This window comes from Salvelinus namaycush, chromosome 13 (genome assembly GCF_016432855.1).
Source record: "Salvelinus namaycush isolate Seneca chromosome 13, SaNama_1.0, whole genome shotgun sequence".
Taxonomy (NCBI): Eukaryota; Metazoa; Chordata; class Actinopteri; order Salmoniformes; family Salmonidae; genus Salvelinus; species Salvelinus namaycush.
This window is the reverse complement of record NC_052319.1, coordinates 17964858-17992004: the sequence shown is the minus strand read 5'-3', so window position 1 is coordinate 17992004 and position 27147 is coordinate 17964858. Positions and strand designations below refer to the sequence as shown.

The window sequence follows — 27147 nt, the reverse complement described above, 5'->3', positions numbered from 1 at the left end:
AAGAGACCTAACATCTTCAAAAGAAACTCCACGAGCTCTTTGGCATAGGTAGAATACACAGTGTTGACCACGTGTAGTGGAAAGGTTATCTTGTACTTGTTTGATGCTGTAGTAGATCTTTGATCCATTTTTGGTCAAAAACTGTTTAATAGATTTGGGGAAATGTGAAAATCCGGGGGAAAGCCGTAGGAATTTAAAAAAGTTTCGATTTTTCTTCCTCCTTTGTCTTCTAATGTCACAGCAAGCCAATGTTCACCCGGCATGTGTTTAGGATGGGGATTGACAATTATTATGGCCGGTCGCTCCGGCCATTTCTCAATAGGTAATTCATCACTCCAAAGAATTGTTTTCCAATCAAACGGCTCATGAGACCTTCTAGCTCTTGGGTATTCATGTCTTTGCTCAACGATCCTTAATAATAATCCACTAAGACTTATCTTCGGGCATTCACTTCCAAGATTGAATCAGAGCATGCATAAACAATCATGCTAACTGTACAGGCTAAAGGGGTACGGAAACGCATTTCCAGCCTGAGGTTACCTTGGGACACCACAGACAGATTTCCTGAGGTGTCATCATCAGGTGATAATATAAAAGCATACAATGTGTAACCCTCTGCAAAATAATTTCTGTCAATAGGTAAAGAGAGATCTTTTAGATGCCTCCCGGTAGCCAGGAATAGATTGTAAAATTCTCGCACAGATATGTTGTTATTAAATTGCAGTTGGAATGCCTTAGCAGGGACCTGACGTCCGTCCTGACAGAGGGCTACATACTCTGCATCGAAGTGTTGAAAATTAAAGGCGTTTTTATGTAAGCTGCCCGTATTAGAGGCGTGATCAACCAAGCCTATAACCATGTAGCGGGGTAAAGGGCCTAGAAAAAGGTTTTCTTGACTACAGATTATACGGTCTGCTAAAGGTTTTCATGGTAATTCTTTGGAGAGGGTAAATGGCATTTCCTTTCATCAAAGCCTGTGAATGACCCAGACGAACGGCCGGAGATACAGACACTTTTTTTTATATAAAGCGTTGCCCCCAACATTTTTAAACTAAAGTCACCGTCTAGGGCGGACATCAGACAAAACTCATCCTTGGCCCCGGTTAATTTTAGCCTTAAATCATCCGAATTTAAGAGTAAACGTTCTTGAAAGAAAATGTCAGAGTGTATAGGCCCTAGCAGATGAAACTCTCGAGATTCGGCACAGTGCAGCCAGTCCTTCGATTCCATAGAGACTCCTGCAGTATCCTTGCTAAACAGCCCGGCGCTGAATTGTGTCTTGAGAGTGTCTTCGGAGTAGTTTAGTAAACACTCCATGATGGCCCTATAAGGGTAGGTGGCACTGCTTTGACTGATTAGGCATTCAACCAAAGTCACATCCACTTGGGAGAAGATGGTCGCCAAGGGGTAATTAATGAGACTCACTTTGGCATCGTTTGCAATATTAGTACCATCTCTTTTGGTCACTTTGAGATGTAAATGCAATAAGGTGTTGTTGAGGTCCAGATAGTTGTCACCGTGGCCTGGTATGAAAAATTCTATAGGACCGTTGTCTGTAATGGCAGAGAGTGGGGCAATCTCCACATAACAGGACCTATCTATTGAAAATTGGGTTAAGGGGGCCGTGAAAAGATCAAGCCCTGTCTTTATAGCTTCAGAGGACATGCTGTGTAAAATAGCCATGTTGCTTGTTCTTTTAGAAAATACTTCCGAGTATTCTTTTTGCCGTTTTTAGTCCAGTCACTTTACCACGTCTTTGACTTACTGATTTTCTTTTAACGGTTAACCTCCGCTTTTTAGGGGCTGGCCTTCACCTTATACCCGGAGGTCTCTTTTTTGGTCTTCAAGACAACGGCATAAGCCCCGAGCCTTCTTGATGCTCGGCATCTGGTGACGCCCTTCTGGTCATAGCATTGGCTACAACCTCACAATATTTTTAGCCGCTGATTTTAAATGTGGTTTGGCTATGCTGAATCCTCTCTTCATAAACGGTAAAACCATCCTAAAGAGGTTACGAAATATGCCTCCTATCCCCGAACCGTACATGGTCGGGGATCCGTGATAGCCGGGTAACCCATTACCCACTTGATCAAAATAGTATGAGACATCGCGCTTAGGGTCGAGATGGTGGTTGTGTTCCATAACCATTTTAATTCATTTGTATTATGTTTATTAAAAAAATATATATATATAATACTAATAATATATTAGATTTGTAGAGAGGTTTTGGTGGGTCTAAAGTGGAGTTTTACAATCGTTTTACCATAAGTAAATTCGATGTTTTCGTTCTGATCCGTTTTAAGCTCAAGCAGAATGTTTTCAATATATTTCTTGCTTACAGGTACATAGTGTGGCTTGTCGTAGGTGACAGTGACTACATCACCATCCTTTCCCTCTATATGAACTGTTCTCAGGAGGGGCACACAACTGTCTCCTACCCTTTGATAGGATATGATGTCGGTATACACAAATATGTTGTAAAACCCTGCATGTATATTCGCAGGGAATGGGAATAATTTCTCTCTCACATACGTCCATTTATTGGAACTCATCCCCAACATGTAGGCTAAATTACCGCCGGTCTTTATACCCCCATCAGCAGCCCCTGAGATTTGTACACATTTATGAATAGGGTTGTAGTTCAAGATTATTTCCATATTGTTCAGGGTTAGGAGTTCGTTCAACTCTGAGACAATCCTGTCGACGGTTCTATAGAACCCTTTTTTTTACTTTATAAGTTTCGGGGGTTCCGATATCCTTTTGCAATAAAAATCACGATCCTTATCCTTGATATTATACCAACTATGGGGGTATGTAATCTCGCTGAGACCTACTTCCCAGGCCTCTGATAACTCTATAGGCTTTAGAAAATTGGTTGTATAATTCGAACTTTGGTTATTCATATATATGTGCAGACGCATTACTGGGGAGAGTCAGGTAGAAGCCGTTGTGTTACATGATGCACTCCTGTGTACACTCAAATTATGTTGTATTTATCATGCATGAGGGTTTAAGTTAACCCCCGCTGCCTCCACCACATCGTTGAACTTTTGGGGCCAGTTTTTCCAACGGACCAACACCCATTTTTTACCCTTTTCTCTCTTTTGATCCAGAATCTCCTCCACGTGAAAGACTTTGTCTTTACCCATCTGTACCTTCTGTAGTTCCTTCTCATAAAAGGAACCCTCTATAAGCTCCCCGTCATAATCTTTTAACTTGTAGACAGGGGGAATACGTGGTAGACATTTGGTAACTGTGAACAACTCATCGCTGTAACCTTGCTCATATATTTTGTCAAACACACCCCTCAACTTGGATATACGTACCAAGTCCCCCACTATGAATTTAAAATCTTTTTTTTTCTTACGGCAAAGGGGGAACAAACCATACAGATTTTTAAAGACTTGAAAAGAGTTTTCAGAAGAGACCTCGGAGGGCTTCATCCGTATACTCTTATGGTAGCTGTAGTTGTAACCCTTTACTAAATCTTGAACTATATCGACATATCTATGTGTGTTGTGAGCTGTAAAATATTTCCACATCCTCTCCTTCAAAGTTCTGTTAAAGCGTTCAACAACTGAAGCTTTCAAATCCGAACCTGTAGCAAAATGTACGATATTGTGGTTCTTCATGACTTTCTGAAAAGTATTATTAAAAAATTATTTTCCGCCGTCAGTCTGCACTTTCTTGGGGGCTCCTCCTTCCTTCAAGATAGAGTCAAAGGCCCGGGTCACCTCTGCCCCACTCTTATTTTTTAAGACCCTTACAAATGCTATTTTAGAGAAAATATCTATAACTGTTAGCATGTAGCAATTTCCATCATTTTAATCTGCAAGGGCCTGCATGTTACATAGATCCACCTGAAACTGGGACAAGGGATGGGTAGAAAAAACTCTATTTCGTGGAAATTGTTTTCGCACAGGTTTATGCAGAGTATAAGCATCCTGCTCTGCTAGCCATTCATTCACTTGAGCAGCGCCTAACCTGCTACCTGTTTCTTCGGCTATAGCTCTTTGGAACCGCTCCTTACCCCCATAAGACCCTGGGTTAGAGGGGGTATAATAAATGTTTTTCAACATCTGCTCCGTCATCCTTCTTGCCTCTCTGATGTACAATAATGTTAATGTTAATGAGCCCCTTTCAAAAAACGAGAACATTTCATTTTTATTTTGAATTTTTATTTTTCAAACATCAAGTATTACCTATACAGACAATTCAGGATACGTAGCAGGATACTAGTCCCCGTTTTCTCAACGATCCATGCATGCAACACCCTGTATATTTGGTTTAGATTTACAGGCTTGTGTCGCTGAATTTGTAAAACACACACATCCGTTATATAAGTATATAAACAACAAATATGATACATGTTACAATTAAACGGTGTTTCAAACAAATAAAGTAAAATCTTAGACAAGGTTGTTTCTAGTTCTTCAGAATCATCCACAAGACGGGACACCAGTTGTGTCCATTGTAGACTCTCGGTTGTCGTACATGATTCATGATTTGCTCCATTTTTAGCACACGCTCTGCATTAGCCCATGTATTGTGGGTTGTGTAGAACGATACATTGTTCACTTTATTTTCAATAATTTGCTGCATAACATTTGTACGTTCTCTCAAAAGAAAAAATGTATTTATTCTCTCTAACATCGTATGCATATAGTTACCCATTGCTTTACATCTAAATAAAAAATATGTATTGTTACTCGGTCTCTTGCGGCTTATTGAGCCAGAAAGTCACCACATCAGCCACCAAAGCTTCCTTGTATTTGTTGTCATCCACCAGGGTGTGCCGGATTTCTTTGAGTTTCTCGTGGATGTAGATCGCCTCCTTCAGTTCGGTTACCCCGTACGGTTACCCCGTAAACTCTGGGAATAGACGGCACAAGACCCATAGACTCCAGGGCTCTGACCATCGAAGGTATAAAACGGCTGGGCCACAGTCTTTTCCCCAGCTCCTCAAAATGGTCAAAGAAGTAGTACCGTGGGGGGTCATATAAACACGGATGTCGTCGTTGGCTGGGGTGACTGATCTCACAACCGATGCATTTTTCTCTTATATACTCTCCAATCACCACGTCTAAAAGTGCGGCTACAGAGGCCTTGATGGTGTCCACAAAAATAGTACTGACCACCCCATCAAACACATCCTCAGGCGGTGTACATGTAGGGGGTGTCAGGGGTCTTGCCTGGGGGGAGTAGAATGGAGGGCTGTGAGGCATAGAGTCCTTAGGGTCTGGCCCCCATGTCGTATCGGAGTCCTGGTATGTTGTATGAATATCCATGGTATATGCTGAAATTAAGAACTGGAGGCTTTATGGGCACTCCTTTTATTGTTGAACCAGTCCTTTGGTATCAGGGCGTGGTTAACACAGCCGCGTACTTACTTTTCTTCTGGGGCTGACCCTTCTGAGGATGACCCTTCTTGGGGTTCCTTTGAATCATAATCCTCAGGATTCGTATATATTTTGCACTTTCTTAGACGAACAATGCTCTGCCATTGTTGGCTCTGTACAAAAAGAGCATCCACCAACTCTAACATTTTCAATTCCATTAGGTCCCAACTTTTAAAAGGAATAAGCATACGCAACCTAAAATCCCCAGTCAGGCCACCATCACGAATGTTTTGGTTGCGGATTTCCTCACTGCTGATATAGAACTCCACGCACCCACATGGAAGTCCATTCTTTCTTTGTATTTTCACCCTATGAAATATTCTTCCTGAGGAGTCAGGGGCACCTTCCCAATGGGTCTCGTAGCCCGTGAACAAGCTATACCCCTTTGTGATAACTCTCAGTTCGGGACACACCACCTTGCGAAAAACCTGCCAGTCTTCAAGCCTGTAGTCCACTCCTAAAGTCTGGTCTGTATATTCTTCTCCTTCGGTTACGGTATAGAGTTTCACTCTACAGGCCGGGTAATCAAACAGATAATCCCATTGCTGTCCATTAGACATCATCACTTGATCTTTCAGCGCAGTTGCGGGCGGTATTTGAGTTCTATACATATTTAGAAACGGCTTTTTTGGCGCATCGTATATTGATGCTTTATACTCTGACCTTTCTCTATGTTTCAACCGAGGTCCTGCTTCCGTTGTTACGGTCATCACGGGTGTGTCACTGATCACAAAACCCATGTTTAATTTCTTTTGTGGTTTATCGTGGGCGCTTGTGGTGTTCTGGGGCTTATTTATAATGTGCCTGCCCCCCCAATAACCCCGGACATTCCTGTTTCATAGACAACAGCCCTAAAGTCACTAAAACAGGGTGGGGGCCATACTCTTTGAAATGTTCAAACACATCCCCCAGTTCAACAAGGTCCCTACACATCAATCATCATGACAGCTTCAAAGGAACAGATGAAATATATGCATAAATTAACACTCCCTCTAAAGTGTGAGAACAGGAACGACAGGATGCTCATATATGGGCACTCCCTAGAGCACGTGATAACCATATATGGGCATACACACGTGACCCATGACATAGGGTCATAAATCACACGTTTGACGTGTGCCGTCTACTGTATTCTCTCTTGCACTGTACCTCTGCTCTCTCCTATCTCTCTCACAGTATAACACAATCACACACAGTAGCCTTAGGATCCCTGGATGTATGACCTGTTTGAAATGAGCACTCCCTCACCTGCTTGACTTCTACAGGGTGAAGAGATATCAGTTTGCCCTGGAAAGAAACAACTGTCCACAGATATCAGAGAAGGGGACTGTCAGTTACGACATATCAGTGATTTATATCTGCTGCAGAGTACTTTAGTGGAATGGCAAAGTGTTTAAATACTTATGTAAATAAGGTATTTCTGTTTTTTTATTTTTAATACATTTGCAAAAATGTGGCTTTCATTTTGGATTACTCTGCAGACTGCATTTACATGTTGACAAATATATTTTCACCTTTGCAGTGCACGGCCACGGAACAGCTACAGTATATAGTGCTCAATTCCACAAGTCAAACCAAAACTGGTTTGGCTCAGTGTTTGTATGCAAAACTGAGTCTTTATTGATCAAATGATTATAACTGGCAGCCTCTCACACTCTTTCAGAAAGACACACACACACACACACACACACGCACACACACGCACGCACACACGCACACACACACACACACACACACACACACACACACACACACACACACACACACACACACACACACACACACACACACACACACACACACACACACACACACACTCACTCACTCACCTGAAGTATCCAATGATGAGGATAGCCACTAGTAGAGAGCTGAAGGACACAGCATAGCCCACAGTGTACATGACATAGAGCCGCTCAAAGAAGTTCTGCTGGAAGAGAGAGAGGGATGTATAACCGTAAAGCTGCCCATACAGAGGTGTTACTAGATGAGCTGAAACAGTCATTTAGTGGTTTCAGCGGGTTTGAGCATGGATCTGGCAACACTAGGGTTGTGGGTTTGTTCCTCACATGGGCCACATATACTGATATATTCTATGTGTGTCACGCCCTGACCATAGAGAGCTTTTTATTCTCTATGTTGGTTAGGTCGGGGTGTGACTAGGATGGGTCATCTAGGTGATTATATATCTATGTTGGCCTGGTATGGTCCCAATCAGAGGCAGCTGTTTATCGTTGTCTCTGATTGGGGATCATATTTAGGCAGCCATTTCCCCATTGTGCTTTGTGGGATCTTGTCTAGGTATAGTTGCCTGCGAGCACTACATTGAGCTTCACATTTCGGTTTACGCTTTATTGTTTTTTCTTTGAGTTTCTCTTCCAAATAAAGAGGATGGAAACATACCACACTGCATCTTGTTCCACTCCTTATAACGATCGTGACAATGTGTCACTGTCAACTATAAGTGGCTTTGAATGAAAGCATATGATTTTACATGCAATATATGGTGACATGGAGGGTTTATGTTTGGATTTAAGATTAATCTACAGTAGATATAGAACAGTACCCACTTTCCCTCTCTCGTTGCTTGGCTTCATAAACCCAGGGCCCAGACACTCTGAGTAGTTAGGCCACGTCCTGTTCAGGCTCTCCACAAACACCCACGACCCATTGATGTCACACTTCCTGGAGGTGTGACCTGGAACATATCAACAACACACTGTAGCACTTCACTTGGTTCATGTGAGATAATACATATGGTAATTCAAGCATTAAAATTCACAAAAAAATGACAATATTATCAATCATTCACTGGTAAAGGGGAACCACACAGAGATATTGTGTTTTAATCCTATTTATATGTGGAACCCATTCTTCCATGCATGCAGAGTAGAGTTGGTTATTACCTTTGTGGTTGAAGTCGTAGACATAGCTGGGGCAGGGGACCTTGGTGACAGCTCCTGGGTAACCCTGAGGCCAGCAAACCAGGCCGTCCCAACCAGGGGGGCAAAGGTCATCTGGAGGAGAGGTAGAATGCTTTGAATTCAGAGTTTACTCATTTCAACTACAGTATGTGACCGGTGTACAACCTCAGAAATATGAACACGTTGGAAATGGAGGTTGTTCGGAATACTGATGCTTTACTGTATTGATATTTCAACACACTTCCCCATGCAACACAAGGAGTGCACACTTTGGCTGATTTTATGCCTCGATCATAACGGTTAAATTGTTTACCTGTAAAACTTAAATTAATAGCCTGGGTGTTGATTTGCTTCAATCACTGAACATAAGTGTTTTAATGTCATGTAATATTTAAAGTTGTATATAACTGCCTTAATGTTGCTGGACCCCAGGAAGAGTAACTGCCGCCTTGGGGATGCTTAATAAATACAAATACATAACTGCCGCTTATTGGAGACAGGCTTCTATTTGAGGCAGGTGTCTATTCCCTTAATGCACCCACCTTGCAGTCTCGCCTTCTTCTGATCCACCACAGACAAATGTTGAAGCCTGACTTTTTTACATCTCTCACTCGTTTTAGATCAATTCCTAAATGACTGGCTGTTGCCTCGCCCAAATGTTGCTCTGCAAAGCGCATCTAAGCACTAGGCAGGTAGCCTAGTGGGAAGAGTGTTGTGCCAGTAACCAGAAGGTTGCTGCATCAAATCCCCGAGCCTACAAGGTAAAAATCAGTTGTTCTGCCTCTGAGCAAGGCTGTTAACCCACTGTTTGTTGGACACTGTGGATGTTGATTAAGACAGCCCCCCGCACCTCTCTGATTCAGAAAGTTTGGGTTAAATGCAGAAGACACATTTCAGTTGAATACATTCAGTTAGACAACTGACTAGGTACTTCCCTTTCCCTACATATGAAAATGTAAAAGCTTTATGAATGAATTACTATTAGTCAGACAAAACCTGCCGAGTTTAGCAATAAATAGTGGCTGAATTTATCCTTAAACTTACTACTTTGATGTGTAATTTGTATTAAAAGTTTGTAAATAGCACCTAAATCGTAGCAATTTTACCTTTATTTAACTAGGCAAGTCAGTTAAGAACAAGTTGTTATTTCCAATGACTGCCTATCCCGGCCAAACCCTAACCCAGACAACGCTGGGCCAATTGTGCACCGCCCTATGGGACTCAATCACGGTTGGTTGTGACACAGCCTGGAATCAAACCAGGGTCTGTAGTGATGCCTCTAGTACTGAGAGGCAGTGCCTTAGACCACTGCGCCACTTGGGAGCCCACCAATCTTGCAGGCCAGAGCTCCATCTTGGGGTTTTTCTTCCGAGACTGTTCGTAGATCTCGATGGCCTTCTCTGCTAAAGACGGAATATACAGTGCCTTCAGAAAGTTTTCACGCCCATTAACTTTTTTCATATTTTGTTGTGTTACAGCCTGAATTTAAAAAGCACAACATGTTGTTGTCACAGGCCTATACACAATACCAGATAATATCAAATTGGAATTATGTTTTTTAACATTTTTACAAATTAATACAAAATAAAAAGCAAAAATGTCTTGAGTCAATGAGTATTCAACCCCTTTGTTATGGCAAGCTTAAATAAGTTTAGGAGTAAAAATGTGCTTAACAAGTCACATAAGTGGCATGGACTCACTCTGTGTGCAAAAATAGTGTTTAACATGATTTTTGATACCTCATCTCTGTACCCCACATATATAATTATCTGTAAGGTCCCTCACACAAAGACGAGGGATGTATTCCAATGCCTCGCAAAGAAGATATATTGGTAGATTTAAAAAAAAATCAATATCCCTTTGAGCATGGTGAAGTTATTAATTACACTTTGAATAGTGTATTATTTCACCCAGTCACTACAAAGATAGAGGCGTCCTTCCTAACTCGGTTGCTGGAGAGGAAGGAAACCGCTCAGGGATTTCACCATGAGGCCAATGGTGACTTTAGAACAGTTACGGAGTTTAATGGCTGTGATAGGAGAAAACTGAGGATGAATCAACAACATTGTAGTTACTCCACAATACCAACCTAAATGACAGAGTGAAAAAAGGAAGCCTGTTCAGAATAAAAGTATTCCAAAACATGTATCCTGTTTGCAAGAAATGTGGCAAGCAGGACAATAAACTAAAACACAAAGCCAAATCTACCCTGGAGTTGCTTACCAAGAAGACAATGAATGTTGATGAGTGGCTGAGTTGCAGTTTTGATTTAAATTTACTTGAAAACCTATGGCAAGACCTGAAAACGGTTGCCAATTTGACATAGCTTGAAGAATTTTGAAGAATAATGAGCAAATGTTGCACAATCCAGGTGTGGAAAGCTTTTAGAGACTTACCCAGAAAGACTCACAGTTGTAATCGCTGCCAAAGGGGCTTCTACAAAGTATTGACTCAGGGGTGTGAATACTTAAACTACCGTTCAAAAGTTTGGGGTCACTTAGAAATGTCCTTGTTTTTGAAAGAAAAACACATTTTTTTGTCTATTAAAATAACATCAAATTAATCAGAAATACAGTGTAGACATTGTTAATGTTGTAAATGACTACTGTAGCTGGAAACGGTTGACTTCTTATGGAATATCTACATAGGCGTACAGAGGCCCATTATCAGCAACCATCACTCCTGTGTTCCAATGGCACGTTGTGTTAGCTAATCCAGGTTTATCATTTTAAAACGCTAACTGATCATTAGAAAACCATTTTGCAATTATGTTAGTACAGCTGAAAACTGTTGTCCTGATTAAAGAAGCAATAAAACAAGCCTTCTTTAGACTAGTTGAATATCTGGAGCATCAGCATTTGTGTGTTCGATTACAGGCTTGTTCTGAAACTCGTCAGTCTATTCTTGTTCTGAGAAATGAAGGCTTTTCCATGCGAGAAATTGCCAATAAACTGAAGATCTCGTACAACACTGTGTACTACTCCCTTCACAGAACAGCGCAAACTGCCTCTAACCAGAATAGAAAGAGGAGTGGGAGGCCCCGGTGCACAACTGAGCAAGAGGACAAGTACATCATTACTTCATAGGAGACACATTTTAATGTCTTTTGGCAGAAATGCATTCTGGAACATGTGAACTTTCATGTGCCTTAATAACAAACGTGTATGCCATCTGTAAATATCAATACAATTGCTAAATTACAAGCCTAGTTGGTTTAGCCACGGAAAAAGGCAGGAACCTTCTCGCTAGCCATGAATGGCTGAGATAATGGATGGGCTGGACATGCCTAGAGATGAGTTCGGATTGGTCTGCCATGTAGCACACTTCTGTCTATAACATGAGCTGCACCGTATGTGTAGGTTACCCTTTTTCACACAGCGTTTTTTAAAGATATCATGATGAATTGCAAAAGTGTTGCTCTCCACTTTCTGGAGGACCGAGTTTTGAAATCAGTGGAATGCCCGTGGAAGCAGAGTATGATAGCTTAGTAGATGGAGACAATTCTGGCATTTGACTGCAAGTATGCGGAGAGAGTCAAAAAGAGAACACAGAAGGCTGTTGTATAAAACACTTGTCTCCGGATTACATCTTCAAACTAAGGGCAACCATGGCATCCGTGACAGATAGTGAGAAGCGTTCATCCATGTATACAGGTAAGAGAGTCTAGCTAGGTACATTTTCAGATATTATACATTTGTAATTTAGTCAGAAAGTTGTTTTTATTGCAAGTTAAAGCATACTGTTAGCTAGCTAGCTAGCTGGCTGGCTCGCTAGCTAACGTTACGTGTGTGATCTGTGTAGTAATATTATTCGTATCTCAGAGCCATTGGCATTGCTAGATATAGCCTAATGTTAGCTAGCTAGCTAACATTGAACCTAGTTGGTTAGCTACCTGCAGATTCATGCAGGGTAGTAACTTTATGAGTTGGGATTATGGTTCATTGTTTAGCTAGCTAGCTACATGTCTAAACAAAAGACTCCACTATGCAAGTAACCATTTCACTGTACCATTTACACCTTCTGTATCCTGTGCATGTGACAAATAAACTTTGATTTGATTTGATATAGTGTGTGTTTACCAGAGACGGAAATGTCAAGAACAACACGACCTGCCCCAAAGTCAAATTAGGATATAACGTTTGGCCAATGAGACAGTGTCCATACTGCATACTGCTTTATTATTTCCTTGACTTGCATTGTAATTCTGGAAGTCAGTCAGGAGGCAGACGTCTTATTTTACCACATGTACGTTGGTTTCAGGGAAAACGTATTTACTTAGAGTATGTCTGCTTAACTATGACTCACAGAAGCAATACAGCACCATAGAGATATGTCAAGTTAGGGCAGGTTTAAGGTTACAGTCCACAGTATATGTTGTTATTACCTGCAGGGTCGCGGGTGGAGAGGTTCTGGTGGCATTGGAGTTTAATGTCATACAGAATGTACATCTGCTCCTCTGCTGTCAGACTCTCATCAGATCCACCCTGCAGACGACAAGCAGTGGCTAGTGTCAGTCTCATACATTTGTCTGTGATAAATTGAGGTTTACAAGTTACAAGTTTCTGACAAAAAAAAGACTAAGTTAACATCTCTTCTGAGTGGTTGTCTAATGTTCTCAAAGACCTTGTGACCTTATGATCTGATTACGGCCTTACAGTATTTCACACAGCGATATAAAGATTGGTCACAGACTTTTCAAATGATTCACAAGTAATGAAAGAGATTGGAAATGCAAAGAGATCGGAAATGGTTAACAAAGAAAACATTTATAACAATGCACCCACATAACAACCAGACCTGGGTTCAAATACAATTTAAAATATATCAATTACGTTCATGTACATTCAAAGTAAGTACTCAGATATATTTTATTTGAAAAGGCAAGTGGTTGAATATTTTAATGTATTTGAAAATACTCAAATACATTGACTCAAATACACTCCCATGCATTTAACCCAGGTATTTGAAAATAGTATTTGAAATAAGCATTTGAAAATACTCTTCAATACAGTTTTGTAAGATATATATATATATATTTTTTTTTACAAATAACCAGTCAAATACTCAAATAAAAGTACTTGTTTTGGGCTCTGTATTTGAAAATACTCAAATACACAGAAAAAAAGTATTTGAAATACCAGATACTCAAATACACATGTATTTGAACCCAATAACAATTAAAGCAATGCTTCCCTTTCAAATCACACACAAAATATTGAACAGTGTTCAAACAATACAGAATGCACAATCATTACCATATTGTCAAGGATATTAACTTCAAATGTTTTGGAACATGTTCTGTTGTTATATTTGTGCCTTATGGAATAACAAACATATTCTAAGTCTGTGTATGCTTTCCTCAATTATTTTTTATTAGAATCTAACCTTTATTTAACTAGGCAAGTCAGTTAAGAACAACTTCTTATTTACAATGGCGGCCTACACTGGCCAAACCCGGACGACGCTGGGCCTATTGTGCGCCGCCCTATGGGACTCCCAATCACAGCCTGTTGTGATACAGCCTGGATTCAAACCCGCGTGTCTGTAGTGATGCTTCTAGCACTGAGATGTAGTGCCTTTGACCGCTGCGCCACCTGGGAGCCCAAAGTAGCCTAAAGTACTTTGAATGACTCTATGCCCTTTTGAGTTCAGTTACTGTACGGTGTCTTCAAATGCCATATCACTCTTGAGTTAAGAAAAAACTCTTTTTGGATGTGGATGACTCATTGAATGGCATGAACCAGAGTCAAGATAAATGATCCATTTATTTTCATTTTGATAATAGATTTTTCTCAGAAGGTAAAGTTTGGTTTTTACCATGACATATGACAAGGAAGGAGTTGAAAGAGTTTGCATTTTTGTTCGTGGTTGTATATCCTTTTAAAATAACATTATGAATGTGTTTTATATTACCATGTAAATCACTATTTAGATGGTGTATGTCCTCGTACAGAACACATTTTTCAATGGCACACAGTCCACATGCATATCTTCAAATTTGATTTGAATTGCAAGCATATTCCTGAAAAAAATAACTGACATTGTCCATCAAGGCCTGGAGCTGAATGGCCCTTCACATCTCACTGGCAGTCTGAATTACATGTACACCTACAGTAAATGATTGAATGGTGTTGACCAGGGGTCAACCTCATAGACACTAACAACTTCAACAGTTACAGACACAGACACATTAGGAGCATCTAATGGAAATGGAAATGATAGGAAGGCGTATGTGTGCTATCTGTGATGAACATCTCTTGCCCAAGGGGCATGTGGAGCACTGGGGGGCATTGGGACCATAAACCTTCATTGATGAGCAGATGGAATGGATAGATATTAGAATTACAGGCTGTGACGATATGTGTCATATCCCACTGTCTATCACAATTGCCACTTGGCCCCTGCACCCCTCTCATGCTGATGTTACAGTTTCCTGCACGCTACACTACTGGTTCAGCCTTACGCATTAACTTGGGGAGAGAATACAAGTCTTCAGGTTTCAGGCAAGGTTACTCATCATAGCCTGGACCCAAGGTTACTCATCATAGCCTGGACCCAAGGTTACTCATCATAGCCTGGACCCAAGGTTACTCATCATAGCCTGGACCCAAGGTTACTCATCATAGCCTGGACCCAAGGTTACTCATCATAGCCTGGACCCAAGGTTACTCATCATAGCCTGGACCCAAGGTTACTCATCATAGCCTGGACCCAAGGTTACTCATCATAGCCTGGACCCAAGGTTACTCATCATAGCCTGGACCCAAGGTTACTCATCATAGCCTGGACCCAAGGTTACTCATCATAGCCTGGACCCAAGGTTACTCATCATAGCCTGGACCCAAGGTTACTCATCATAGCCTGGACCCAAGGTTACTCATCATGCGAGCGTGGTTCATTGAACCCTCGCCATTCCACTAAGGTACTCTGCAGCAGATATAAATTACTAATATGTCATAACTGACAGTCCCCTTCTCTGACACCTGTAGACAGTTGTTTCTTTCCAGGGCAAACTGATATCTCTTCACCATGTAGCAGCCAAGCAGGTGAGGGAGTGCTCATTCCTAACAGGTCATACATCCAGTGATCCTAAGGCTACTGTGTGTGATTCCGTTATACTGTGAGAGAGATAGGAGAGAGCAGAGGTACAGTGCATTTGGAAAGTATTCAGACCCCTTGATTTTTCCACATTTTGTTACATTACAGCCTTATTTTAAAATGTATTGAATTATTTTTTTCCTTATCAATCTATACACAATACCTCATAATGACAAAGAGAAAACAGGTTTTTAGAAATGTTTGCAAATGTATTAAAAATAAAAAACAGAAATATCTTATTTACACAAGTATTCAGGCCCTTGCTATGAGACTCGAAATTGAGCTCAGGTGCATCCTGTTTCCATTGATCATCCTTGAGATGTTTCTACAACTTTATTGGAGTCCATCTGTGGTAAATTCAATTTATTGGACAAGATTTGAAAAAGCACACACACCTGTCTATATAAGGTCCCACAGTTGTCAGTGCATATTAGAGCAAAAACCAATCCATGAGGTCGAAGGAATTGTCTGTAGAGCTCAGAGACAGGATTGTATCGAGGCACAGATCTGGGGAAGGGTACCAAAACATTTCTGCAGCATTGAAGGTCCCCAAGAACACAGTAGCCTCCATCATTCTTAAAGGGAAGAAGTTTGGAACCACCAAGACTCTTCCGAGAGCTGGCTGTCCGGCCAAACTGAGCAATCGATTGAGAAGGTCCTTGGTCAGGGAGGTGACCAAGAACCCGATGGTCACTTTGACAGAGTTCCAGAGTTCCTCTGTGGAGATGGGAGAACCTTCCAGAAGAACCACCATCTCCGCAGCACTCCACCAATCAGACCTTTATGATAGAGTGGCCAGATGGAAGCCACTTCTCAGTAAAAGGCACATGACAGCCCGCTTGGAGTTTGCCAAAAGGCACCTAAAGGACTCTCAGACCACGAGAAACAAGATTCTCTGGTGTGATGAAACCAAGACTGAATTCTTTGGCCTGAATGCCAAGTGTCACGTCTGGAGGAAACCATCCCTACGGTGGCACCATCCCTACTGTGAAGCATGGTGGTGGCAGCATCATGCTGTAGGGATGTTTATTAGTGGCAGGGACTGGGAGACTAGTCAGGGTCAAGGGAAAGATGAACAGAGCAAAGTACAGAGATCCTTGATGAAAACCTGCTCCAGAGCACTCAGGAATTCAGACTGGGGCGAAGGTTCACCTTTCAACAGGACAACAACCCTAAGCACACAGCTAAGACAACACAGGAGTGGCTTCGGGACAAGTCTCTGAATGTCCTTGAGTGGCCCAGCCAGAGCCCAGACTTGAACCTGATCGAACATCTCTGGAGAGACCTGAAAATAGCTGTGCAACGATGCTCCCTATCCAACCTGACGGAGCTTGAGAGGATCTGCAGAGAAGAATGGGAGAAACACCCCAAATACAGATGTGCCAAACATGTAGCGTCATATCCAAGAAGATTTGAGGCTATAATCGCCCCCAAAGATGCTTCAACAAAGTACTGAGTAAAGGGTCTAAATAGTTATTTAAATGTGGTATTTAAGTTGTTTTTTCATACGTATTTGCAAAAATGTGTAAAAACCTGTTTTTGCTTTGTCATAATGTGGTATTGTCTGTAGATTGATGAGAAAAATAACAATTTAATAAATTTGAGAATATTTGAATTTTTAATATATATACTGCTTCAGCACCAGTACCTCTTATAGAATACTAAGAAGCTCTCTGTAAATAGAAAGCTCTGGAGGAAGTTTTAGAGGAGAGTCATGACACAGGGGAGTTCATACACAATAAATATTGTGTAGGAGGATGGTTAACAAGGGTTATCATTCTTTTATGTGACATGCATAGAAGCAGAATGAGAGACTCTGCAGTCACCAAGGTGGGGGAGAGGTGGTACTGGTTGATCAGACGTGAGAGGTGGTACTGGTTGATCAGACGTGAGAGGTGGTACTGGTTGATCAGACATTACAATTATTACGGTTTAATATGTATATTTTCTATTTCCAGATGTGTGCCTGCAAAGTTGATCTCTCATGTGTCTTAAGAAACGTATTTGAGGTCGTGAGGAGAAGTTGTACTCCATTCTCTACAGTGCATGGCTGATAAGTTTGAAGCACAACTAAACCACACTACTGATTGACAGTGAGCACAGATAATTATATACACCACAATCCCTTAATTAGATGTATCATACACACTCTAAGCAAAAATAAGGAGTATCTATCCTGTCTTTTATTTGGGTAAACATCACAAATGTTGTAATTACATGTAGAAAAACACAAAAGGAAACAACATCCTTCACAGCACTGTACAATAATAGTGAGTCACACACTGCATTCAGTGAGGTGGGGAATATCAACACTGTTAAGGGGTCTCCATAATGCCTACATTATAACAGGGGTCCCTAAATTGAACAAGATCAGTGAGCCTGCTGCCCGCTGATGACGAATTTCAGATTTCTCTTTGTATGAATGAGATGACAAATGGATTGAATTTTCACAACTGAATGACACCCCACTGGGCACAGACTGGTTGAATCAACGTTGTTTCCACGATCATTTCAATGAAATTACGTGGAATGCTCGAGCATGCTTTTGCGGCACAGTTGATAGCGCGCCGGACTTCGGGCTAGAAGGTTGAGGGTTCGAGACCAGCTCCATGCTGTTTCATTACAATACGTTGAATTAACGCCTGTGAGTCTATTAAATATTAAATAACTGAGTCTATTAAATATTTCATTCATTATGAAAACATAAATATGATTTTCCACAGCTGATAAAAATTGTTTGCCGACTCAATGTTCAACTTTGGCAATTTATACTATTCTAAACATAATGCACTAATAAAAAAAAATCTGACATTTCCTGTCCTATTCTGAACACAGCTGAACAATTAGGACTACGTTTTGTTTCTTACCTGTGCGTTAACAATTGTCCAGCACAGGACGAATGAGACCAAGTTCCATAAGATCCACTTCACCATACTTCCAAACAGGGCAAATGTCATAACTGTTTGTTGAAAAACGTCACCTATCTCTTTGAAACTCTAAATGTAGTTAGGTTAAACGTAATTTGAAATAATTATTATTTGCTATTCCGACTCCAATAGCCGTTGTCTGGTTCACCTTTCCATATAGGGCACATGACAAATATCTGACTTTTTTTCGACTATGACTGTAAAATCTTCAAAACACGTTTTTACGATAATAAATATAAGGTAACATGTTATATAAGGTAACAATAACAAACGCAAAAAAAATATGAAAAGGTCAAGAGAGAGCTCGCAAACACATTAACAATAATTCCTTATCCATAATACACATTTATTTTTCCATATAGTAGGCTATAGCATATACATTCTGCCACGACTTCTCAGAACAAGTTTGTACATTCCAGTTGTCTTTTTAGAGAGAAGGACGCGAAATCTCTTTCCGTCCTCAACAAGCTTAGTGAAGACGTGAAAAGGCACGTGCTTTTGATACCGCTAAACTAAAGCGCGGGGATCTTTTGGTTGTTCGGCAAAATCGCCCTTTCTCTTCTTTAATTTCCAAAGAGTCCTTGTACATTCAGTGCAGTTTTATCAGCATCCAAATGACTTAACAGTAAATGAACAGCGTTGCATATCCTGACACGAAATTCCACCTAATACATATATCACATTCCAGGTTTGATCGTAAGCAGAAACGCACTTTGAAGCAACTCTTGACTAGTGAAATATTTCAGTAATCGCAGTAAAATATCGCGTAATTTGGTCAAATGCGCAGAATCTGTCCACAGGATATTATTATTTAAGAAACTCTTCTATTCAAGGACCGTTAAACGTAATTTGGGATGTGAAGCGAGGTTTCCTCTGCTGTCCTCGTTCTGCAGTGCTAAAGTGGCTGATGAGCTATCCTTGGTGCTGAAACTTCGTTCGAAGGACTGACCCGAAAGTTGGCATGGGCGTTTTAATGCAAGAAATCATCTCTGTCTTTAGCCGAGTGGAGAAAAAAATGTCCGATGTCATACCAGGACAAAATAATTTCAACACTAAATAGGCCTACTCTGCCAATATATTTGAAATCACATTCATATGTGACCAAGACAGGTTGTACTTTGCAAGATGTGGAGTTCAACAATAACATGACCGCTTCCATTGATATTACTCACCATACCACTGCGAATGGAGGCACGAACAACAGGTGGAAATAATACAAGCAGACTGTAATCAGAAGCTACGCATGTGTGTGTGTGTGTGTGCATCACACTAAACCATCCTTTTCCTTACAGAAGATAGAAGCAGCATGTACTCAACTAGTAATGGCATGGTGCCCTCCGAGCATCCAATTATCAATGCTAATTAAAATATAACACCTGATATCGTCCTCTCTACTAGTTCCTTCAGATACACAGGTCACATCCCGAATGTAACCCTATTCCCTATATAGTGCACTACTTTTGACTAGAGCCTTATGGGCCCTGGTAAAGTGCACTATAAACGGAATAGTGTGTCATTTTAGACACATCCAATGTACAGAGCAGGAAGTCGGCAACTTATCTATGAACTGGGCATGAGGCAGGATAAAAAAAGTGAAACATCAATAATTGCACAATAAAACTCAGACTCTGTCGCTGCTGCACCCAATGTGTGTGAGAGAGGGTGTTCTATTTGGTTTTGTTCCCTTCCATCTGATGGTAAAATAACAGAATAAACTTGGCCTGAACTCCACATATGTTGTCTCCAAGATGTTTATCAGCCCAGCGTGTGAATGAATCCACAAACATCCGTTCCCCCAAAGCATCAGTTCCACTACAGCTCTAATCATCAATCATCTCAACTCAATTAACTCCCAATGCAACTACAGTGTGGAATAACTTTTGAGTGGTGCATCACTTCATGTTATATTCTGGACAATATACGTAAATACAATTGTAATCCCAATATTGTAATATTTAATTATTTCTGTCCTGGGCCGATTGAATTGAATTGCCCACTCTGAGGCTTGTCGGATCAGAAACGCCCGTTCGATTGAGTTGAGCTCACCTCAACACATTTGTAGGGTACTAGGGGGTAACTAGCCCCCCCCCCCCCCCCCCCCCACCCCCCTAATAACAATGTTTAATTGCTGACACAAATAAACAATGTTTGGGAAAAAATTTGGAATGTGGACGAAGGTCATGCTTAGGCAAATAAACTATAAAGGGAAATAAATGGTTGTAGTTTACATTTCATGAAATGTTGGTTTTAGAGAAGGGGCGCTTTTTTAAAGTACCGGGCTTAAAGTACCCCCCATTTTAATCCGTTTTATTTAGAAATTCTTTAGTAAGTAATACTTAAAAGCTAAGTTTAGTTGTCTTATTTAAAATATTTAAATAAAATATGGGGGGAAATGGTGTTCGACATGTCACAATTAATATCTGCACTATGAGGAGATTTGATGTAAAGTCCCTCTTTTCAACTCACCTGCACATTCATTTTCTTTGTTATTTCATTGTTGTTCCTTTTCCTTACAATCCATTATGTACAATTGCACTACATTTTATTGGAATAATGCAAGATTTTAAAATCCCAGCAGTCTTTATGTTAGCTGTGTATAAGGGAGGCGAAGTCAGGTGCAGGAGAGCAGAGTGAAATAAATAGGCGCACTTTAATTCCGTTCCACAAATTACATACATGAAAAATCAACGTGCCAAAATAACACGGAAACAATAATAAAGTATAGCGCCAGACAAAACACCATCTAACAATAAACAATTACACACAAAGACAAGTAGGGGAACAGAGGACAAAATACATTCAGTATGATTAGGGAATGAAAACCAGGTGTGTATGGAACAAGACAAAACAAATGGAAAGATAAAAAATGGAGCGGCGGTGGCTAGATAGCCGGTGACGTCGATCGCCGAACGCCGCCCGAACAAGGAGAGGAGCTGACTTAGGCGGAAGCCGTGACAGTACCCCCCGCCTTGACGCACGGCTCCAGCGGCGCGCCAACACCGGCCTCGGGGACAACCCGGAGGGCGATGCGCAGGGCGATCTGGCCGGCGACGGTGAAACTCCCGCAGCAGTTCGGGGTCCAAAACATCCGCAACTGGAACCTCTCCTCCGGACCGTACCCCTCCCACTCCACGAGGTACTGAAGGCCCCCTGCCCGACGCCTCGAATCCAGGATGGAATGAACGGAGTACGCCGGGGCCCCCTCAATGTCCAGAGGGGGCGGAGGAACCTCCCGCACCTCAGATTCCTGTGCGGACCAGCCACCACCGGCCTGAGGAGAGACACATGGAACGAGGGATTAATACGGTAATCAGAGGGAAACTGTAATCTGTAACACACCTCGTTCACCCTCCTCAGGACTTTGAATGGCCCCACAAACTGCGGACCCAGCTTCCGGCAGGGCAGGTGGAGGGGCAGGTTTCGGGTCGAGAGCCAGACCCGGTGCGAACACCGGGGCCTCACTGTGGTGACGGTCCGCGCTGGTCTTTTGGCGTAGCGCTGCTCTCTGGAGGTGAACATGGGCGGCCTCCCATGTCTCCTCCGCGCGCCTGAACCAGTCGTCCACCGCAGGAGCATCGGTCTGACCCTGATGCCACGGTGCCAGAACCGGCTGGTACCCCAAAGGGGGAGAGGCCAGTGGAGGAGCGGCCAAGCGAGTTCTGCGCCATCTCGGCCCAGGGCATGAACGCCGCCCACCCCCCCGGCTGGTCCCGGCAATAGGACCGCAGAAACCTGTCCACATCCTGGTTGACTCTCTCTACCTGCCCGTTACTCTAGGGGTGAAAACCCGAGGTGAGACTGATCGATACACCCAGACGCTCCATAAATGCCTTCCAGACTCTCGACGTGAACTGGGGACCCCGACCAGACATTATATCCTCAGGCACCCCGTAGTGCCGGAAGACGTGAGTAAACAGGGCTTCCGCAGTCTGTAGGGCCGTAGGAAGACCGGGCAGAGGGAGGAGACGACAGGACTTAGAAAAACGATCCACAATGACCAGGATCGTAGTGTTTCCTTGTGAAAGAGGAATATCTGTTAGGAAATACACTGACAGATATGACCAAGGTCGTTGTGGAACGGGTAAGGGATGTAGCTTACCTCTGGGCAGGTGTCTCGGAGCCTTACACTGGGCACACACAGAGCAGGAGGAAACATAAACCCTCACGTCCTTTGCCAAGGTGGGCCACCAGTACTTCCCAGTCAGACAGCGCACCGTCCGATCGATCCCCGGATGACCAGAGGAGGGAGATGTGTGGGCCCAATAGATCAACTGGTTACGGACAGCAGACGGAACATACATACGCCCAACGGGACACAGGAGGGGAGCGGGCTCTGTACACAACGTCTGCTCAATGTCCGCATCCAGCTCCCACATGACCGGCGCTACCAGGCAGGAGGCCGGGAGTATGGGAGTCTGATCCATGGGCCGCTCCTCTGTGTCATACAGCCGGGACAGTGCGTCTGCCTTCTTATTCTGGGAACCTGGTCTGTAGGATAGGGTAAACACAAAACGAGTAAAGAACATGGCCCACTTTGCCTGACAGGGATTCAGTCTCCTCGCTGCCCGGATGTACTCCAGGTTGCGGTGGTCAGTCCAGATGAGGAAAGGGTGTTTAGCCCCCTCAAGCCAATGTCTCCACGCCTTTAACGCTTTAACCACAGCCAACAACTCCCGGTCCCCCACATCATAGTTACGCTCCGCCGGGCTGAGCTTCTTCGAGAAGAAAGCACAGGGGCGGAGTTTCGGTGGCGTACACGAGCGCTGCGAGAGCACGTCACCTATCCCAGCCTCGGACGCGTCCACCTCCACTATGAATGCCAAAGAGGGATCCGGATGGGCCAGCACAGGAGCCGAAGTAAACAGAGCTCTTAGCTGCCCAAAAGCCCTGTCCGCCTCAGCCGACCACTGCAACCTTATAGGACCCCCCTTCAGCAGTGAGGTAATGGCAGCAGCAACCTGGCCAAAACCCCGGATAAATCTACGGTAGTAATAAGCAAACCCTAAAAATCACTGCACCTCCTTTACCGTGGTGAGAGTCGGCCAATTACGCACGGCTGCAATGCGGTCACTCTCCATCTCCACCCTTGATGTGGAAATGCGATACCCTAGGAAGGAGACGGCCTGCTGAAAAAACAGGCATTTCTCAGGCATGACGTACAGGTCATGCTCCAACAGTCGTCCAAGTACCCTGTGCACCAAGGACACATGCTCGGCGCGTGTAGCGGAGTATATCAGAATGTCATAGATATACACCACTACACCCTGCCCGTGCAGGTCCCTGAAAATATCGTTTACAAAGGATTGGAAAACTGATGGAGCATTCATCAACCCGTACGGCATGACGAGGTACTCATAATGCCCTGTGGGGGTACTAACCGCTGTCTTCCACTCGTCTCCCTCCTGGATACGCACCAGGTTATACACACTCCTGAGATCCAGTTTCGTGAAGAAGTGCGCCCCATGCATTGACTCAATCGCCATGGCGATAAGAGGTAGCGGGCAACAGTACCTCACCGTGATTTGATTGAGACCTCTATAGTCAATGCATGGGCGTAAACCTCCATCCTTCTTCACAAAAAAGAAACTCGAGGAGACGGGTGAAGTAGAGGGCCGAATGTATCCCTGACGCAGTGATTCAGAGACATATGTATCCATAGCCACCGTCTCCGCTTGTGACAGGGGATACACGTGACTCCTGGGAAGCGCAGCGTCTGCCAGGAGATTTATCGCGCAATCCCCCCGTCGATGAGGTGGTAATTGAGTCGCCTTCTTTTTACAGAAGGCGAGAGCCAAATCGGCATATTCTGGGGGGATGCGCACGGTGGAGACCTGGTCTGGACTTTCCACCGTGGTAGCACCAACGGCAACCCCTACACACCTCCCTGAGCACTCTCGCGACCACCCCGTGAGAGCCCTCTGTTTCCAGGAAATGGTAGGGTTATGATGAGCCAACCAGGGAAGGCCTAGTACAACAGGTAATGCAGGAGAGTCAAGGAAGAGGCTGATTCTCTCCTCGTGATCCCCCTGCGTCACCATGGCCAAGGAGATGGTGGCCTCCCTGATTAGCCCGGACCCTAATGGTCGACTATCCAGAGCGTGTACCGGGAAAGGTCTAACTACAGGAAAAATGGGGATCCCTAAACTAATGGCTAACGCTCTGTCGATAAAATTCCCAGCTGCGCCTGAATCGACGAGCGCCTTATGCTGGGAATGTGGGGAAAACTCAGGGAAACAGACAGGTACAAACAGTTGGTCAACAGAGAACTCTGGATGAGTGTGGTGCAAACTCACCTGGGGTGACGCCAGAGTGCCCTGCCTGCCGTTTACACTCCCAGAGGGACCGACACGGCACCGACCGGCAGTGTGCCCTCTGCGGCCACAGATGGTGCATGTGTTGGCCCCTCCTCCAGCCTCCCTACGCGCAGCCCCTCCCAACTCCATGGGCACTGGAGCGGGGGTGCTGGAAGATGGCACTGACAGAGCCCCCTCTGGACATCCACGGGTGACCAGCAGGTTATCCAACCGGATGGACAAATCCACCAGTTGGTCAAAGGAGATGGTGGCATCCCTGCAGGCCAGCTCACGTTGGACGTCCTCTCGCAGGCTGCACCGATAGTGGTCGATGAGGGCCCTGTCGTTCCAGCCTGCATTCGGCGGCCAAGGTCCGGAATTCCAGTGCGAATTCCTGGGCGCTCCTCGTCCCCTGCCTTAAATGGAAGAGCCTTTCTCCCGCCGCTCTACCTTCGGGCGGATGGTCGAAGATGGCCCGGAAGCGACGGGTGAACTCCTCAAAGTGGTCCAGCGCTCTTCCTGTGAGGCAGGAGACGAGGGCAGCCACTCTCTCCCTTCCCGAGGGAGCTGGGTACACAGTGGCCAGGTAGAGGTTCAGTTGTAACAGGAATCCCTGGTACTGTGCTGCCGTCCCATCATACTCCCTGGGAAGGGAGAGACGTATCCCACTGGAACTGGCTCCGGACGGGATGGGTGGAGGCAACCCCGGTTGTGCTGGTCGAGACTTCCTGTCTCTCCCAGCGGTCCATGGTTTGAACAACGCGATCCATCATGGCACCAAGATGATTTAACATTGCCGAATGTTCCTGGTCGATGTCAGGTGCAGGAGAGCAGAGTGAAATAAATAGGCACACTTTAATTCCGTTCCACAAATGACATACATGAAAAATCAACGTGCCAAAATAACACGGAAACAATAATAAAGTATAGCGCCAGACAAAACACCATCTAACAATAAACAATTACACACAAAGACAGGTAGGGGAACAGAGGACTAAATACATTCAGTATGATTAGGAATGAAAACCAGGTGTGTATGGAACAAGACAAAACAAATGGAAAGATGAAAAATGGAGCGGCGGTGGCTAGAAAGCCGGTGACGTCGATTGCCGAACGCCGCCCGAACAAGGAGAGGAGCCGACTTCGGCGGAGGTTGTGACACTTTAAAATGACATTCAAGAGGAAAAGGTTTTCAATAGCTGTTTTTAATTCATATAAATGCATTGGTATATAATATTGGAATGGAATATAATTAATAACATTAAATAACATTGAAATATAACTTTTAATAACAATAAATCATTACTTAACTGTGTTGCAACAACCTTCTTTGAGACAACCTTTTTTTGAAGAACCTGCTTCGTTTTCTTACTCTCACTCTTTTCTTCTTGATGATGCTTCTGTCGAGCATTTTCCTCCAGCAACCTTTTGTAAGGTGAGGCTTTCAGTACAGCCGCAGACTCTGCATTCCTCTTCCTCGGTCTCGGCCTTGGGGACAACTCCATTAGAACTGCTGCAGTTGTTGGTTGTTGGTTTAAACAAATTGACTATTGGTACAATAAACGCTTCTAATCACTATAGGCAAATATATATTGAAGATGGTACGGTCTAACGGCTGCAACCTGTGGCTGCAGTGGGGTGGCAGAGTGATGTGAATCACTCCATGGCCTCTTGCTGTCAGAACAGCCTCCAGGGTCTTATGGGAGTGGTGCCCATCAAGGATGAGGATGTGGGGTTCCTCAGGGGTACAACCAACACTGTGGGCGAAGTGGTGGAGCCAGCCAACAAATATGCTACTGTCCACCTAGCCTGAGTCACTCACCCTTCCAATGGACCCTGGAGGTGCTCCAACCAGCAGGTGTTCGTTCATCGTCTTCTGGGGGAAGATGAAGGGGGCGGGACGCTGCACTGATAGTCCAAATTACTGTGACTGTGAAGCACCTCCTGTGCTACTCATCCGTGAAACCTATTTTGCTCCCTTGGTGGCCACCACTGGCAACGGTTTCTGGATGTTTCGTATTCCCGTCTCATCCATGTTCCAAATCTTCGTTGGCCCGATGTCCATGACGCTGTTTAAAATGTCCTCGTAGGCCGTAAAAAAATGGTCAACCTTAAGCTTATTAAAGCCCAAGGCCCTCGCAAGACTAGTTGCTTGCAGTACTCAAACTGACAGTTGAGGGTTGAGCTTCATGAAGCCACTGAACCAGTCCACCCCTGCATACCCCTTTCCTTTGCTGAATCTGTGCTTGATTCCCATCCTCTCTGCCAGATCGAAGGCGAGTCTTCTCATGTCCCATGATGTTAGACCAAATAGGGCTCTTTCCATTTGTTGAATGTGGTTGACAAGGTAACTTTCATACATGGAAGAGAAGACTGGCACTCCACGCATTTGGCTGAAGCCTGGGTTTTTCACCTCCTTTCCTCTGTAGACCATAGGGTTCTTGGTGGAATGTTAAGTTCTGCGCATTTTCTACTGCCTTCAGGGCATGCTGTATCATCTCAGAGACAT

The 27147-nt window shown here is 43.6% G+C and overlaps 1 protein-coding gene across 1 annotated transcript in view; it reads right to left on the bottom strand.

Annotated features, from left to right (window-relative positions):
* The window catches only part of LOC120057800 (parathyroid hormone 2 receptor-like), a 137030-nt gene extending 110102 nt beyond the window's left edge, over positions 1-26928 (bottom strand). Inside the window, exons 1-8 of the mRNA XM_039006266.1 lie at positions 26810-26928; positions 25089-25282; positions 24932-24991; positions 24639-24835; positions 12705-12804; positions 8303-8413; positions 7967-8094; positions 7229-7326 (exon numbers count right to left, since the gene is read on the bottom strand). Coding sequence (XP_038862194.1) covers positions 7229-7326; positions 7967-8094; positions 8303-8413; positions 12705-12804; positions 24639-24835; positions 24932-24991; positions 25089-25282; positions 26810-26928 — 1007 coding nt within the window. The remainder of the gene's footprint in view (positions 1-7228; positions 7327-7966; positions 8095-8302; positions 8414-12704; positions 12805-24638; positions 24836-24931; positions 24992-25088; positions 25283-26809) is intronic.
* Positions 26929-27147: the final 219 nt, after the last annotated feature.